Genomic DNA, 16,013 nt, shown 5'->3' with positions numbered 1-16,013 from the left:
GAAAACCTCATAGTAATGGCAGATTGGAACGCTGTGGTCGGCGAGCTGCTTGTGAGTGAGACGGAAATATCTAAGAAGCCATGGAATACAGCTCAAATAAGAGATCTCATAGACGGAAGAAGAAAATACAAGCATCCAAGATATGAGAGTGAAAAAGACCTCTATGAATAGTTGTTGAACCAGGTCATACGAGAGTGCAAGAAGGCAAAGGAAGAACGGATAGAAAGCTTCTGTGAGGAAACTAATGACAACATGAAAAAGGGAAATAGAGAGATAGTTTATAAACTAGTGAAGAGACAATTAGGGGAAGCAAAAACAAAATTGTAAAACATCCGAGCTGCTGTTGTAAAAATAATAATAGAAGATAACGACATTGGAAATAGATGGAAAGAATACATTTAAGTACTCCATCAAGCTCCAAAATCACTAAATGGCTTAATTAAAGATGTAAGTCTGATAAAGACGATCGGGGTCCGCGGGGTTTAAGAAGCGAATTCAAGAGAACCGTGGCAGACCTGAAAAACAACAATCACCAGGAGTTGACAAAATAAACGGAGAAATAATCAAGGCACTCGGGGTCAAAGCGAAGGATGCCCTCTATGGAATAATCAAAGATAGCTACGACCGCGGAAAGATACCAGAAGGCTTTAAGAAAAGTATACTGATTGCAACACCGAAGAAACCGAACAAAGATAAATGCGAAGAACACAGAAAATTGAGCCTGGCGACTCAAGCATCAAAAATCATAGCTCGGATAATTAGCCGAAAAATATAAGGATGGCTAGAAGGAAACCGCTCAGAAAACCAATTCGGATTCAGGAAAAACCGAGGAGCAAGCGAAGCTATTCTCGGCTTGAGAGTTCTGGCCGAAAAAATGAGACACGTAAACAAGCCATTATAGGTGGCATCCGTGGACTAGTTGAAGGCCTTCGACAACGTCGAGTGGAACAAGATGTTCAAGATACTATAAGTTCTTGGATTGGACTACAACGACAGAAGAATTATCCATAACCTCTCTGCAAGAATCAGGTTACAACAATGCAAACGAAAAATGGAAGAAAAATAGAAGCCAAAATAAACAAAGGAGTAAGACAAGGATGCAACCTCTCGCCAGAAACATTCAACGTATACCTGGAAGAGTCAATTAAAGAAACACAAGAATTGGGTATCAAAGGAGTCAAGGTAAATGGAGAAGTCCGGTTAGCAGGTGAAATCGCAGTAGTGGCGGAAACGAGAGGGGACCTGCAGTCAACTCTTAAGTGCTATGGATCAAATATTGGGGTAATATAATATGAACATCAACAAGAAGAAAACTGAAATCCTTGTGTGGGGAAGACAGAAGCAGATATCACAATTCGAGGGGTGAAACTAGAGCAAGTGGAATTCTTCATCCACCTGGGCAGCAGCATAAAATGGGATGGAAGAAGTTCGACCAACATCAAGCGAAGAATAGCCCAAGCAAAGAACGCATTCATGAAGAAGAGGATATTACTGTGTTCAAAGAACCTTAATATGGAAACAAGGAAGAAGTTCGTCAAGACTTTCGTGTGGAGCATAGCACTATACGGATCGGAGACATGGAATGTTGGACAAAGGGACCGACGAAGAATAGAAGCATTTGAATCATGGTGCTGGAGGAGAATGCTGAAGATTAAATGGACAGGCAAAGTGAGGAACGATGAAGTATGTAGAAGAGCAGAAGAGGAAAGGACCATGTGGGGAGCTCTACGGCAAAGAAGAAATAGATGGATTGGACAAACATTGAGGCACGATGGATTGATTATGAATATAATAGAAGGAATAATAGAAGGGAAGATTTCACAAGGAAGACAAAGACACATGTACATTGGACAAATTAAGAATGACATAAAACAGAGAGGGTATCAAGGATTGAGGGCATTGACATTAAATAGAGTACAATGGAGGACTGCAGTAAACCAATCCTAGGATTGAAATACTGATGATGATGATGTTCAATCAATAGTTCATATTTAGAGTAAGTTCCCGAATATCTGATATTGTTTCAGTGAACTATCCAGTGCGCAGATATATTTAGTTTGTGGCATGTAGTGCATGTTTTGGCATATTTGAAAAATCGCCCAAATTATTATTGCATGTTAAAATCAATATCCGTATACATCCTGCAGCAAGAATGTACTAAATATTGAAAAGCTCTTATCCTGATTATTCGATTGGGAAAAGGGCTTCATAGTGCCAACGGGTCTTTCTCTCTATACACGTATATACAGCTTTCGTGACGTTCGTCTCGTATTTTATAGCATTTACGCGGAAAATGTTTTTGTGACGAAATATCGGCAGTTGTGTGATAGAGAACCCAAAATTTTCTGAGCCCTTCCTAAACACTGAAAAACTCAGGTAAGACATTGATTTTTTCGCTTTCGAACGCCGCCTCCACTTTTCAAGTATTGTACCCGGTAGAGTTCCTGAAAAGGATAACTCGCAAACTAACTTCATGATATCTAATCCTAGCAAATCAAACTTGCTAATTTTAAATTGCTTCAAGGAAATGAGTAATGACTAATCATATAATCCTAGTCAAAAGAATTCTTTGAAGAAGTAATTGGGAATTCCATTCATATTTGCAAGTAAAAAATTAAGTGCTTCTCGTGATTTTTTCGATTTCGTAATTTACCTGAAAAAAATTAGGTGGGCGAAAGGTTATTAAGTTTGGTCATATTCGAGTTTTTCGTTGACGACTTCCCACTCAATTTTACATCTTAAGCTACATGTAATCACGAAGAGTAGCATCGAACTTACTTAGGGCGGATTTTGAAATTGGAATTGATGCAAGAAAACCACACGGCTTCCGCGCTTAGATTTCAGGTTTCCTTCCGCTTCACATACTGTATGCCCTCTGGTGTCCTAGTAGAACATCTGACCTGAACTGGCCAAAAACCCACAATCCCAAGAGCCACGCAAATCTGCATTCTCGTCATTATTTTGGTAGTGTATTCCATATAATAAAACAATCAATAATTCTGATATCGGTATTGCCTTTTTTGATATCTACAAGAAAGTCTATTTTCATTTTTGGACGAAAAGAAGGAAATGGAAAACACAGGTAAATTGCATAGGATATTCTACTTTCCAAATACTAAATGTTGCTGTTCGTCGATATTAATTATCGGTAATATTATCAAAACTCGGTAAAGTAATATATATTTTTCGCCGGGAGCTCCTTCAGATTCGCTACTTTTTCGCTTTGTACGCAATACCGATGTGGTGTCGCGATGTCTATATATATCGTCATACCGCACAGGCGGTTCTATGCCAACCACCCCCCCACACCCTTTGGATTTCTTTGCGCCCCGCCCCCGACTTACCCCGGAGACCTCCTCCACCCCCCAGACCCCCACACCCACCCACGGCTACCTTTTGAAGCAGCGGGAGGGGTGTGGGCAAGTGGCGGGGAGTTAAGAGTGGTCAGCGAGGGGTCGGGAGGAGAGGCCGGGGCGGGCGCCACCCTCCAGGAGACGGCGTCCTCCGTGGGTGCCCAAGGCAGGTGTCGCCGCCCCGCTGCGAAGGGTCGACCTGGGAATCTCGCCGCGAGACGCCGCTTTCTTTTGTTTTCTCCTGTCCTCCTGTCACAAGCGTCCGCAGCACGCGCGAGGGATCGTCGCTGCAAGCGTCCTCGTCCGCCTGCCCTCTCCCGTGACCTCCGCCCCACCCATGCTTTGGCCCCCACGCAAGTTACCCTCCCCGCCACTCGTTTATTTCCCCTCCCGTTCGACCGCCGCCGCATTTAAGTCTTCTTTCGGTTCCGCTTTCAGGCGTCGCACCGCCGATCGTCCGAATTGATATTGGCAGCCACCATCGTCATTATGATGAGGAATAAGACTAGGAGAAAGAAAAAGGGACATCTCATTTCATATGTTATAATTTTTTCGCAATGAGAAAAGCGTCCCTTTTCGAGGTATGATTGGTATAGAAATTGGAATGGCGCTCCGAGCAAATCAAGTCCTGTGAGGAACGAGAGTCCTGAGAGTCCTGTTATCACCCGTTGGTTTGCGTTCGCTAGTCCCAAGGGCTCGCGCCACAGAACGAAGAGTCATTCTCCAATATCCGTGGCTCGAATCCCCGCACCCAACGGCAGAGGCTATTGAAAATATTTAGTTCACGAAACGAGCTTGTGTTTGACAATGTTGGCAGAGGGTATTTGATTCAATTTCAGACAATTTATTCCATATACTTTACTCTTTCAGGCTTCAATTCATGGTATTGTTTGATGTCCATATTCACCAATTTGGCTACCACAAACATACTGTTCAAATTCTGTCGGCCTACCTGTGGTGTTAGCAATTTGTTCAGGTGAATAAATGTCAAATTTCGAATAATATCGATGTTTATTGTATCTTGATATACTATATCGATATTGATATAGTGTATATATGTAATACATATACTATATAAAAAACAATATGAGTGCACATAAAAAGATCACTAACACGTTATATATATATATATATATATATATATATATATATATATATATATATATATATATATATATATATATACATGTATATATACATATATATATACATATATATATACATATATATATATACATATATATACATGTATATATACATATATATATACATATTATATATATATATATGGTATATATTTCAAGTGAAAAAATTATAAATTTAATATGTAAACCTGTGTTACCGTGCTTACAATTTTAATGCTGGTCCTTAAAATGTGCCCATTGAAATACTGAATTTATTAATATCCCTCCGCAACATCCAAATGAGAGTATTTTGTTAGTTTTTATTAGATATCTGTGGCTGTAAACTTTAATGTCCACCTCCATCGCGTACTAGTTGAGGTATGCATACGTCACCCTCTCGTTTGCAACAAGAGTGTGGAAAACTAACGGTTTATCGTCATGATTTTGAAATGCCTACAGTCATTCCACGTCTCACCAAGGGAAGGTTAGACTTCGTGATCTCCGTTATCGCATAACTTTTATATTAAGATAATGTCAACAACAAACGGGGAGCGTCAAGTGGTCTTAGGGAAGTAATTTGATTTAGGGAATCGAAAATTTATAAATTTTAATTGCTTTGAAAGTTTAGTATGTTACTTGCTGCGTCTAATACTTCAGAGTGCAGGTGTATTTATTCGAATTTAGAGAACCCAACGCATTGAACATAGGCATCATATTAAATATGTTTTAAAGCGAAATTAAAATCCTCAAATGAATTCTTTGAAAGTTAAAAGACTGTCCTCTGATACCCATATTTGGTTAATTACATGCTGTACATACACCTTCCGTCCTTCCCTTTCGGGGTTGGAAATGTTTAAAAAAACCCTATCGTTTTATAACTTCTCAGGATACCTTTGAATTGACAAATCTCTTCTCTAGTACTCTATCCTTACCGTTACATGACTTTGACACATTCCTACGTATACTGTTTCGTATATGCTAATATATCCCTTGTATTAAGCCTCTCTACCACCACATTCACCCATGAATTGCTGTGAGCACACAGCAATTCTTCAAAATGTAACTGCGATATCTGTTCTATTCTCTTAAAGCGGGGATCGAGATGGTGCGGGGGCTAACGTACTGGCTTCCCACCCTGAGGGCGCGGGTTCAAATCCCGGCGGTGTTGAATATTTTTCAGAGGTATCTCGATCCCTACTTGAGGTGCTTTGGGGAGGGCACTTTGAGGGAGTACGCCGTCCGTCGGATGGGACGTAAAACTGCGGACCCCTTGGCGCCTTTCGTAAAGAGTAGGCTAATGCCGACGCCGGGTTTCTCTCCACCCTTCATCCTTTCCTGTCCATCCCCTATGGCGCAAATGACCTTAGCTGTCGGTCGCCTCCCCTCAAAACTACTACTTCTCTTAAAGCAATTAATTTCTATTTAAGTTTGGGAATCACGTGGGATAAAATAGTCGTTTACACAAATGTGCAGACGCCCCCTTAGGGTCACAAATGGTAATATCGGAAACAAGCCACAAGTGCCAAATTGCTGAGAGTACTAAGATATAAATTTTATTTGACCATTCCTAAACGGTTTATGCGAACGTATAGAGCCAAAATGTGGTGTGATAACAGTTTTAAACATTACTAAAATTGTACTAGCATTTTATCATCTATTTCTATAAAAAGTGATATAAGTCTATCCGTATAAAAAGTAATATACGTCTGTCACAAAGCTTTCAAATTTTACTTAAAGCCCAAAACGTTATCTCATAATTTAATTTTTAATAATTACACAATATTTTCCATATTAAAATAAAATGAGATTCATCATAACACCGGCGGATTTATTACTTTGTTTATGGTTGACACACAGACGATATGTTGTCACGTAAGTAATAGTATCGAAATCAAAAGGTTAATTCTCATAACTTCGTTCTTTTCGTCACTTTGAACAGTGGTGTACGTTGATGCTCAATTTCCGTGGCCTTGATGATTTAATTAATATTTTTGAGGGCCTTGTTTATGCTATTGAGTGGTTTGTTTCTATCTGAGAGTGTGAAGTGCTAGAATATATTTGGATTTTTATGTGTTGGTGTTTTTCGTTGATGATAATTTGATATTTAATCTCTCTCCTTTGTACGAGTTAAATGTATTTCAATTCAAACTGATCATCGAATGACAATGGAGCTACGCGTTCCTTTGAAAACTATAATATACATAACATCATATGGTTCATCCTACATCAATTCCGAATGATGTCATTCCGAGGTGTGTTTTTGACTGTGGCCTCTCACATCTCCCATGGATAGGTAGATTATTGGAATACCAATTTATAATATTCGTTTAATAATGAGACAAATTATTTCTTACTGACGAGGTCGAAGAGAAACGACAGTTTCCGACCCATTAGGAAGTAAGCACTTTTAGAAATAATACTTATATAATGAGAGTGCGGTGTGCCGAAATTATTTTGGGATCATGAGAGAAAGTGTTAATGAGGACTCAGATCAAAGTTCAAAGTAGTTTCGACATACTGAAACCTCATTTGATAATATTAGGAAATAAATCGTGGCGTGATTAACGTACTGGCTTCCCACTTATAGGGTCCGGGTTCGAATCTCAGCGGCGGCATATATTTTTCAAAGGTGTCCCGACCCCTACTTAAGGTACTTTGTGGAGGGCACTTTGAGTGAGTACGCCGTCCGTTGGATGGGTCCGTCGTTAAACTACTGACCCCTTGGCGCCTTTCCTTAAAAGTAAGCTAATGCCGACGCCGGGTTTCTCACCACCCTTCATCCTTTCTCAACCCTAATTAATGGCGCAAATGATCTCAGCTGTAGGTCGCCTCCCATAATAACTATTGTGGCGTGATTATTGGAAAAACTACTAAATTGCTCGTTTTTCCCTCTAGAGATAGCTACGCGATAACAACGTTCACATATTTAAGCGATATGTAGACACAATGAAATTGATCCTTTTTACGGGGAACAGACTTGACTCACTTTTAACGAAACCATAAAGGTAGTAGCGGCACACTCACGAATCGCCACCAAAATTTCGTGTACCATATAACAACAGCAACAGTAAAATATAATTTGAATATTTATCGCTGAAAAAATTGGCTAAGCAGTAGCCAGGCTTTCATTAAGGTGAAAAATGGAGTCACCAGCAGTAGCAAAGGTTTAGCATTTACAACATTTTCAGTGTGCATTTCAAAAATGTCAGTATGCATGCAAAATTAGAGTGTTGTATTAGCCATCTTGTGGGTCGCTCACTACTGACCGGAGGGCCCGGGGCTGGTTCCCGGACAAGCCACTCTGGGCACCTACACCTGCTCCACCCAAGCTATGTAATTTTTTCGGGTACCAGATCTTCCTGGGAAACCATAACCGGCACAGGAAAAGGAACTGGTCCTCCTACCCTGATGTGTGAATTTCACACACCGTCGGGCTTGGTACTCGGTGAACTCTAACATCACCGATCAAACCGACCTTCGGGTTGATTATTGTGCTCATGGTTTTTTAGTCATATTTGACCGGTGTTATTCTTGTTTAATCAGTATTCTTGTTTCATCACATCCAAATTATGCATCTGAATAAGCATGCAAATATATTCTACCAACTATTTTGTGATTATGAAATTTAACTCAAAAGTTAAGAATATTAACAGGGAAGAGGGTTGTGCTAAAATAATTAAAATGATTCAATTGATAAATAAAATGTATCCCCCAACGCCGCCTAACTCCCTAACCAACGGCGCCACACTGACAGCAGCTCAAAGCAAGCAAAAGGTGTAAAAGTTTCAAATATAGAGTTTTATTTCTACTTTGTAGTAATCATAATTGAAAATGTCTCGTCATATTTTTTCATAGCTATGATATTAAATTTAATGACCCAGCTGTTTAATATTTTTTAATATAAGGTTAATACTATACATTTACTGATGGTATGTTCTAAACCGGTGGCGGCGGTGTAACGTCCTCACCTACCAACCCAGAGGTCGCGGGTTCGATTCCCGCCCAGGTGGATTTTCCTCTAAGGCCTGGTTGTATGTAATTGTCTCCAATGTAATGTTTGTTTTGTAAGGGTTAGGTGGAAGCAGGGACTATAAGTCTCAACATCGCCCAAGTAAGCCAATAAATGAATAAAACTATTATTACAATTAAACCTACAAATATTTTCGCTTTGTACGATTTAATTTGTAATTTCAAGGCCACTTAAATGGCAGAAATGTAATTTTATATTGTTGGTTCGGCCATCATCGTGTTCTTGTTGATTCCAGTTGACTTTTTTAAAAAATCCAAAAATGATTAAAAATTAAATGCTGTCAAAATATTTTCAACGCTTTTCATACTCTAATTGTGTAATGAAATATGAGATTCAATTCTTAAAAGAATACTATTAAGAATTCCCGAGAAAATATTTTGATTGCCGCGCGTAAGTTCATGTATTTTAAAATCTCGCACAGCCGCAGTCTAATGTTTTACTCTGATAGTTTGGAAAAATCTTGAGTGTCTTGCCAATTACGCAGAAGTGAGGAAGTGTCAAAACAGGTAGCTGGGAATTTACCAGGCTATTAAAACAAGCGTAAATTCGTTTCTAATTTCTCAAGAATGAGCCTGTACGATTTCATGAAAAACATTTTCGGATTTCCAAGATCACACACCCCAGTGGATCCATCAACGTAAATAAATTTATTCTCTCATGTAATTCATAGTTTATTATTGGCAGCTGTAGTTCATTATGGTATAATATTGCTCTAATCATTCACAGTTCGGACCCGAGTAACGGAAGTGAATTCAAGAAACCTGTATGGTATGAAGAGTATGGCGATGAGGATGATGACATACTGTTAGTAGATGACGTAGTATTGGTTATTGTGTCTTAGGCTTTGTCAACACATTTTTCTGAAAATTTGCTTTCACCCTTAGGAGTCAACAGCAGGGTCCACCAATGTTTCCTGTGTTGTCAGATCCACTGGAAATCCATCGCTATTTCGAGCAGCAAATGGAACATATGCAACAGATGTTGAAAAATTTTTCAATGTTTTCTCATTCTTCAATATTTGGTCAGTTGTTGTTTGAGCAGAAATTTATTATACCTCTGGTAGCATTTATTTCAGTTCATGTGTGATTTTTAGTTCTAATAATTGATCTGATGAGTTCCTATTCAATATTTTTCAGACGAATCACACCCCAAAAGTTTTGGTGCTATCGAATCACCTGATACTGGCTCACAGAGTCTGCGAGATGAATATTTAAAGCAATCAGACGGTACCACTCCTATCATCCGAAAAGACGCCGATCTGGACTCAAGGTTATAGTTTGTCACCCTGCCCTATTCCTTTATCCATGTGTTCTTATTATTTTTCCTTGCTCCTAGTGAATGCCCAATCTGACAGCAAAAACATTCTATGAGATTGCCTTTGCTTCCTATGAATTTGCAAATGCACCATTTAGATTTGAAAGCAAATATCCGGTATGAGTGATCAAATTATTGTAACAGTAGTAAATATCTCTGGTTCCATTGCCTTGTGTACTAATCTAGCTGTAACATAAATCTAATGGCTAAGTACTCTAAAATATTGCACCATTCCTTTAATTCCAATGATTATTTCATACGTAATCTAATGATCAACAAAGTTGATTCTTTGGTAATGTTGACTGGTCATATTGAGTAGAAAATTTGGCATAAGAAGGAAATCTAGTGGTTGCAATAAATCCCATTTGCATGCTTCTCAGGTCCTTATTCTGCAAAGAACTAATAACTCCTCAGAATCTATGTATGTTTAAGTAGATAAGTTCACATTGAATCGTATATTAATCCATTGAGTTAATATAAATTAAATATATGCCTGCAGTGACTTTTCCTGCTTTATGTAAATGGTATTGAAAAAGCCTTAATCTCCCGATAGGATAATAGCATGATGGTCGCACGCAAATGACATAAGTCTAATAGGAAGCCATACTAAACTATTTCAATCGGCGATTGATATGTATGCTATGATGAATTCAGTTGCTCAATAGCTTCATGACAATAATTTACAAGTACATGCCAAAAGAACAGTTTATTTGGTGTTTAGTAATAAATACCTTCAGTCGAATAGAAATAGGAAACCAATTGATTCCATGTTGGCATGTACCAATTTATTGGGCTTAGATATAGACGAGTTATGCTTGAGGTTCCAAATGGAGTTATGTGGTAAAAAATTATGCTCGGTCATTCATTTTTTTTAAATCTTGCTTACTATTTTAATGCAGAAGTACTAATCCCAGTCTACCAAAGTATATTTGAGCCCATAGCTTGATATGGTATCGTCTGCTGTGGCAGCTCATCACTGGGAAACATCATTAGAATGCTTCCTGAAAAGTTAAAGCAAATATTTCACCAAAAAACGTTTAAAAAAGAAATGTTTAAAGACTTCATTGAAAAACATGTTTTTTACACAGTTTAGCACAAATGGACTCCACATAGTGGAAAGGTTATGGGCTCAAGTCCCACCTTGGCATTGTTGTAGTGTATACTGGTGAACTAGCTCCTTTATGTCCCAACGATGAGCCAGGAATGGTGTTTGGAATCCTTGGGGCATTATCCTTAAACAGATCATGGATCCACCTCTCTCTCCCTGTCATATATATCCCAACCACATTCTGAAACTTGGTGGAACTTCTGCTGAAGATGGTTTATTTCTCCTAGATGATATACCGGATCAAGCAAGTGGGGTAGGGCCCTATGAAATTGCTTGTTTCATTTCTGCATCCTGGACTTGAAGATAAATTTTGAACAGCACTAGTTGTGATTGTATTTACATTACTGTTGTAATAAATTAAAAGTTTTAATTGGGTCTGTCTGCCAGTTTTAAGTGAGATTCAACATGGTCACATACCAAAGGCAGGGAAGAAGTTAACTCAATTTCAGACTTGTTTTTATTTAGTGAATCACATTGTGAGGAAGAAGATAAGGAAATACCTATTCTATTTAAACTTAAGTTTAGGTGCAAGTATAGAAAACTTAAGTAGTCAATTGCATTAATATCACAAGGTATTTAAATAGGATCAAAAAACAAATCTAATCAAAATTAGGTCACATTAATCCCATCAACTGCGGTGTCCATGGCAGTTGGAACTTCAATATATTGAACAGTATACTAATATATATGGAGTAATCAGACTCAGTCTTTGCATGGTCCTTTCTTTCTTTTACAAATGAAATATTGTTAGTGACCTAAAGAAATGCCTTGCTCATTGTTAAATCACTGTTAAAGAAATGTCCAACTCGTGTGCCAGCATCAAGATAGTCTAACTTTTATTAGACCATACTTCAGATCAAATGATTCCCTTCAATATGTTCTCTTTGATGCAAACTGTTTTCTACTGTGTAATTATTCATTTTAAGTAAGACTACTTGAGTTTGTTTTTACCTGGAGTTTATGGGACTTAAAACGAATTCTTTGTGATACATACAATGCATTATGAAGGGGTTAAGTTTGGCCTGGTAATAGTCATGTTGATGTGTAGTCATCTAAATAAAGGCTAAATTATTATTGGGTTTTAATTAGTACATGTAAAAAGTTGTCAGTTTAGGTGATCATTGGACAGTTTCAACCATACTTATTTTTTTCTTAAATTTTGGCTGGATTTATTTATAAATTACTGCCTCAAGTAGATAAATAATGGATTGAGCTCCAGCAGTTAGGCATAAGCTCTGAAAGAGAAAACTTTAAAAGTGGATAATGTGAGGGAATTGTGATTCAAACTCTGGCTGAAGCTCGTTGGGGTGCTTGAGGGTACTTAGTCCCCGTTACGGATTTAATTTGAAAGAAGTAGGAGCAAAGTAAGATTTTCTCTCTAAATAAATTATTTACAGAATTACTAGAAGCCTAATGAATCTGCTTTCACCTGCTAACTCGAGAGCTTTAAGTTGCAGAATAGCCCCAACCATTGGGTGGTATCCATAAAGTGGCCGATATGCCTGGGAGGCATAGGGACCCCTTTAATGTAAAAACATACAGATTGTTAGTGATTGTGAGAATAAATTGTAAAGGTTATCAGAAATATGTATAATGATTGTATACGACTGGTGAAGTGGTGTTTGAAAGGAATAATTCAAGTAAACTATTATTCTCTGCATATTCATTTTTACTTGATTTTTGAAAGCTGTACACATATCATATATTAGTTACTTACCCATCAGCTAAATATTTGAATATCCCAAGTTCTTCATAAATTTATAATATTTACCTAATTGTTCAAACTCTTTATTGATGCAGGAGTTCTGAAAGGAGTGGATCAGGGTAAGTGTCTGATACACCAAAAGAAATTCATTTGGCTCTGAGTTTAATTTAATTTCTTCACTTTGTGCTTGCACATTGTGCTTTTAGGAATGTATTTTCCAGCAGTCCAACTTAAGGATGCATTTCATTGTGTTCTGTATTAAATGTTTTTGAGTAAAATCTGGTTATTTAGCTCATCATAATCATTCTGTTGCTTATGATTTACTTTTATTGTTGTAATTTTAGAGAAAAAAAGGTGTCTTATATGCTGTCAAATATGGTCCATGTGTGTTTAATTTTTGAGAATATATCTGTGTGAGTCCACTTATTGCCAACCAAACTTACATTAGGTTTAGATTGATTTTATTTTAACACCAAGGCCTGCCTGTGCATAGCAAATTTAAGAACAATAAAGTCGGAGGAAATTTCCTCTTTTTCCAGGAAATGTTATTTTAATTTGGTAAATGGTGGGGTTATTGTAGAAATCATCCTATTATGAGATTGAATTCATATTCTTGCAAAAAAAATGGCTGTATAATCTCTTTGATGTACTCTTTTGGTTTTATGTCGTCACAATGAAATATATACATATAATTCTGGTTCTTTCAACACAAAAATACATACTCCTAGTAGTAGTGGTGTCTTGAAATTATTCTTCAATAAATGAAGTAATTATGGTCCTTATATATATGCAGCTGTTTCCCATTTCTGTAACATTCGATGTGGTTTCCTATGTCAAAACTTGTCTTGTGATAATCCAGTCCTGCGAGTTTTTGAAGAGCCTCCTGCATCAAATATCATTTGGAAATGTTAGTTCATCAATCCCCTAAACGTCTCTCAGGTCTTGAAAATTATGGTAAATAAGGGTCAAGGTGATTTTTCATGGGGAATTGCGAGACCAATAATGGTACTCATTTCCAAAATCTAAGAAAATTTTTTAGCTGTTTGTTAGTAACCAGTGCTATTTGAGTTATTAAAAATGTTCTGAAATTTCCCTCTAAATTTAATTTCTGGCATTCATTGTTTTTTGAAATTCATCCATTAGCAATATGGTTAAAGGACTTGAATATTAACTTTGTAATTCCACATGCTCTATATATTTGCACAACTTATTTGATTGTTTGATATCATCAGGTAAATTCATTATTTGGTGTGGGTACTTATAGTCATGCACAGTAATGAAGTTGAGGTTATAAACATATGTTGTGTATGAAATCTCGTTAATGGTGAAGTTTCCTCCTTTTGCCATGAAATGATTCCATCAAGCTTCTCCTGGAACCATTCCCTTTGCTGGGAGGAATAATTGTAGCTTTAATTGATAATGTTGCCACTTTGAAGAACACATGAGAACGTTGTTGTCCACTAGTTTTAAAATGTGCACACTGCTTAAATAAATAACATTTCCTTGTGCATCTACTAATTAAAATACTTCAATGCTTCTGCTTTTATCATTGCACAATTATATTATGAATTGTCATTGCTTGCTTATTTGGCCTCCTTGTTTAAGTACATTTTGAAAATATTATCAACGCAGTTATCTAACTATTGATTTTGGTTGGTATATTTTTTTTAGTTATTGATGTAGCCTAATCGCTGATTTGTCTAATTGTCATTCCTTTTACTTCCTGCCGACTCTTTCTCATAGGTTATCAAAGATCATCATACTTTTCGCTTCTCATGTGTAGCACCACTCATCGCTTTCTCTCTTCCTTCATGTTTAGGGTTGGAGCTGAAGGCCTCGGAGGTATATTGGATGATCCTCTTCCAGAGCAGCGCATTGTACCCACCATACCAGCTCCGAAATTTCGCTTCTTTGGTGAATCAATAATTACGCAAACAGTGCGTAAACCTGATGGTGTAAGTATTGACATTTCTTTTAGAAGGGATATACCTCTCCTGTAGCTGTATGTAGGTTTCCCTTCTGGAGCTTTCCCCACAACATGCACCCAGGTCTTATATTTTGTAAGAGTATGAAATTTAAATACTGATGCTGATATCATGTAACCATACATGATTATCGGTAGCTAGTTGATTCTACACCAAATATTCAGTAACTTAAGTATTTCTTTGCAATTTCTGTTTACTGTGTCATATTTGTGTAGCTGAAAGGTATTTCCATGTCCTTCTAAGTCGTCTCATTTTGTGTTTTGCACAAATTTAGACTGTGGAGACTCGAACCACAAAGAAGCGAAGTGACGGGACGGAGGAGACAGTGGTGAGCGTGCAGAAGGCGGACGGCTCAGAGGATGTGCACACACAGACAGACCTGCTCCCAAGGGGCGGCATGGACCCCTTCTCTAGGAGATCCGATGACATGATTTTTGATGATTTATTTAGTAACTTCTTCGGCAGGCGTTGATGCGGGAATTTAATTTCCCATGTCTCTGAGTAAACGTCTTTATTTTGTGGTTCTAATTCAAATTGATAGTAATTCTAATTTACCCTTGGCAATTAGGGAGTTACTATTCCCATTTATTTAGATTAAAAATTTATGATCTCTGCATCCAACTTTACTAATTGTATCATGATTCAGGTCTGATGCAACAGAAACTGTGTCAAGTTCTTTGACCTGGGTAAAATCTTGGAACATCTATATTGATGTTCATGAATGACTGGAAAAATATTGATTTGTAGATATTTATATATAATGTTGTAAATATTTATTAGTGTGTTTAATAAAAAATTTTAAATGTGACGTAAAGTTTACTGCAATTAGTCAAAACTCACCAGTAGTCATTAGCGGTTTGTCTAGTAGCTGAAAAACAAAAAGCTAAGTGTGGAGGCTTTTTTTTTGTTTTTGGTGAAGCATTGAATATTCAATACCAATTTTTGTCTTTTTATTGCCATAGAAGTCCAGTTAACTGAAATGACACACTAAATCATCTCATACCACAATATTTTTGGAAAGCTAATGCTTAAAATAGGTGACATGAAATGAGTTGCCGTGAGAGTGAATGTGATTCATCCCCTGCTGCATGAAAGTATATATGTGAGTTTATCTTTGTTTGGGAATAAGTTCAATTGTGTTGTAATTCGACATATACAAGGGCGATTTGAAAAGTAAGGTCTCCTATTTTTTTTCATGAAAAATCAAATTTATTCTCAACTTTGCGTGCATCATAGGAAAGGCTGAGCATTTTGCTATTTTTCTACATAGTCGCCTTGACGATCAATCACTTTTTGCATCCATGTAAGCAGATTTTTAATACCAGTGTCGTACCTTTCTCCTGCCGTGTCGCGAAGCCAACTGACGATTGCTTCTCCGATATAAATTCATCCCC

The 16,013-nt window shown here is 37.4% G+C and overlaps 1 protein-coding gene across 1 annotated transcript; it reads left to right on the top strand.

The window, feature by feature from the left end:
* Positions 1–8,945: 8,945 nt before the first annotated feature.
* Positions 8,946–15,427, top strand: LOC139687554 (HCLS1-associated protein X-1). Its single transcript, XM_071584768.1, has 6 exons — positions 8,946–9,144; positions 9,234–9,311; positions 9,392–9,528; positions 9,644–9,776; positions 14,454–14,589; positions 14,894–15,427. The coding sequence occupies exons 1-6, from the start codon at positions 9,074–9,076 to the stop codon at positions 15,089–15,091; spliced, it is 753 nt and encodes a 250-aa protein (XP_071440869.1). The 5' UTR covers positions 8,946–9,073; the 3' UTR covers positions 15,092–15,427.
* Positions 15,428–16,013: the final 586 nt, after the last annotated feature.

The sequence above is a fragment of the Hetaerina americana genome, unplaced genomic scaffold, assembly GCF_022747635.1.
Source record: "Hetaerina americana unplaced genomic scaffold, ioHetAmer1.1.p SCAF_1, whole genome shotgun sequence".
In the NCBI taxonomy this organism is placed as follows: domain Eukaryota; kingdom Metazoa; phylum Arthropoda; class Insecta; order Odonata; family Calopterygidae; genus Hetaerina; species Hetaerina americana.
Note: the sequence above shows the minus strand (reverse complement) of the source record. Positions and strands in the feature narration are given on the sequence as shown.

Coding starts and splice junctions, on each gene's coding strand:
- LOC139687554 (XM_071584768.1), top strand. CDS start 9,074: ATGAGCCTGTACGATTTCATGAAAAACATTTTCGGATTTCCAAGATCA. Junction 9,145..9,233: donor ACCCCAGTGGATCCATCAAC/GTAAATAAATTT, acceptor AATCATTCACAG/TTCGGACCCGAGTAACGGAA. Junction 14,590..14,893: donor CAGTGCGTAAACCTGATGGT/GTAAGTATTGAC, acceptor GCACAAATTTAG/ACTGTGGAGACTCGAACCAC.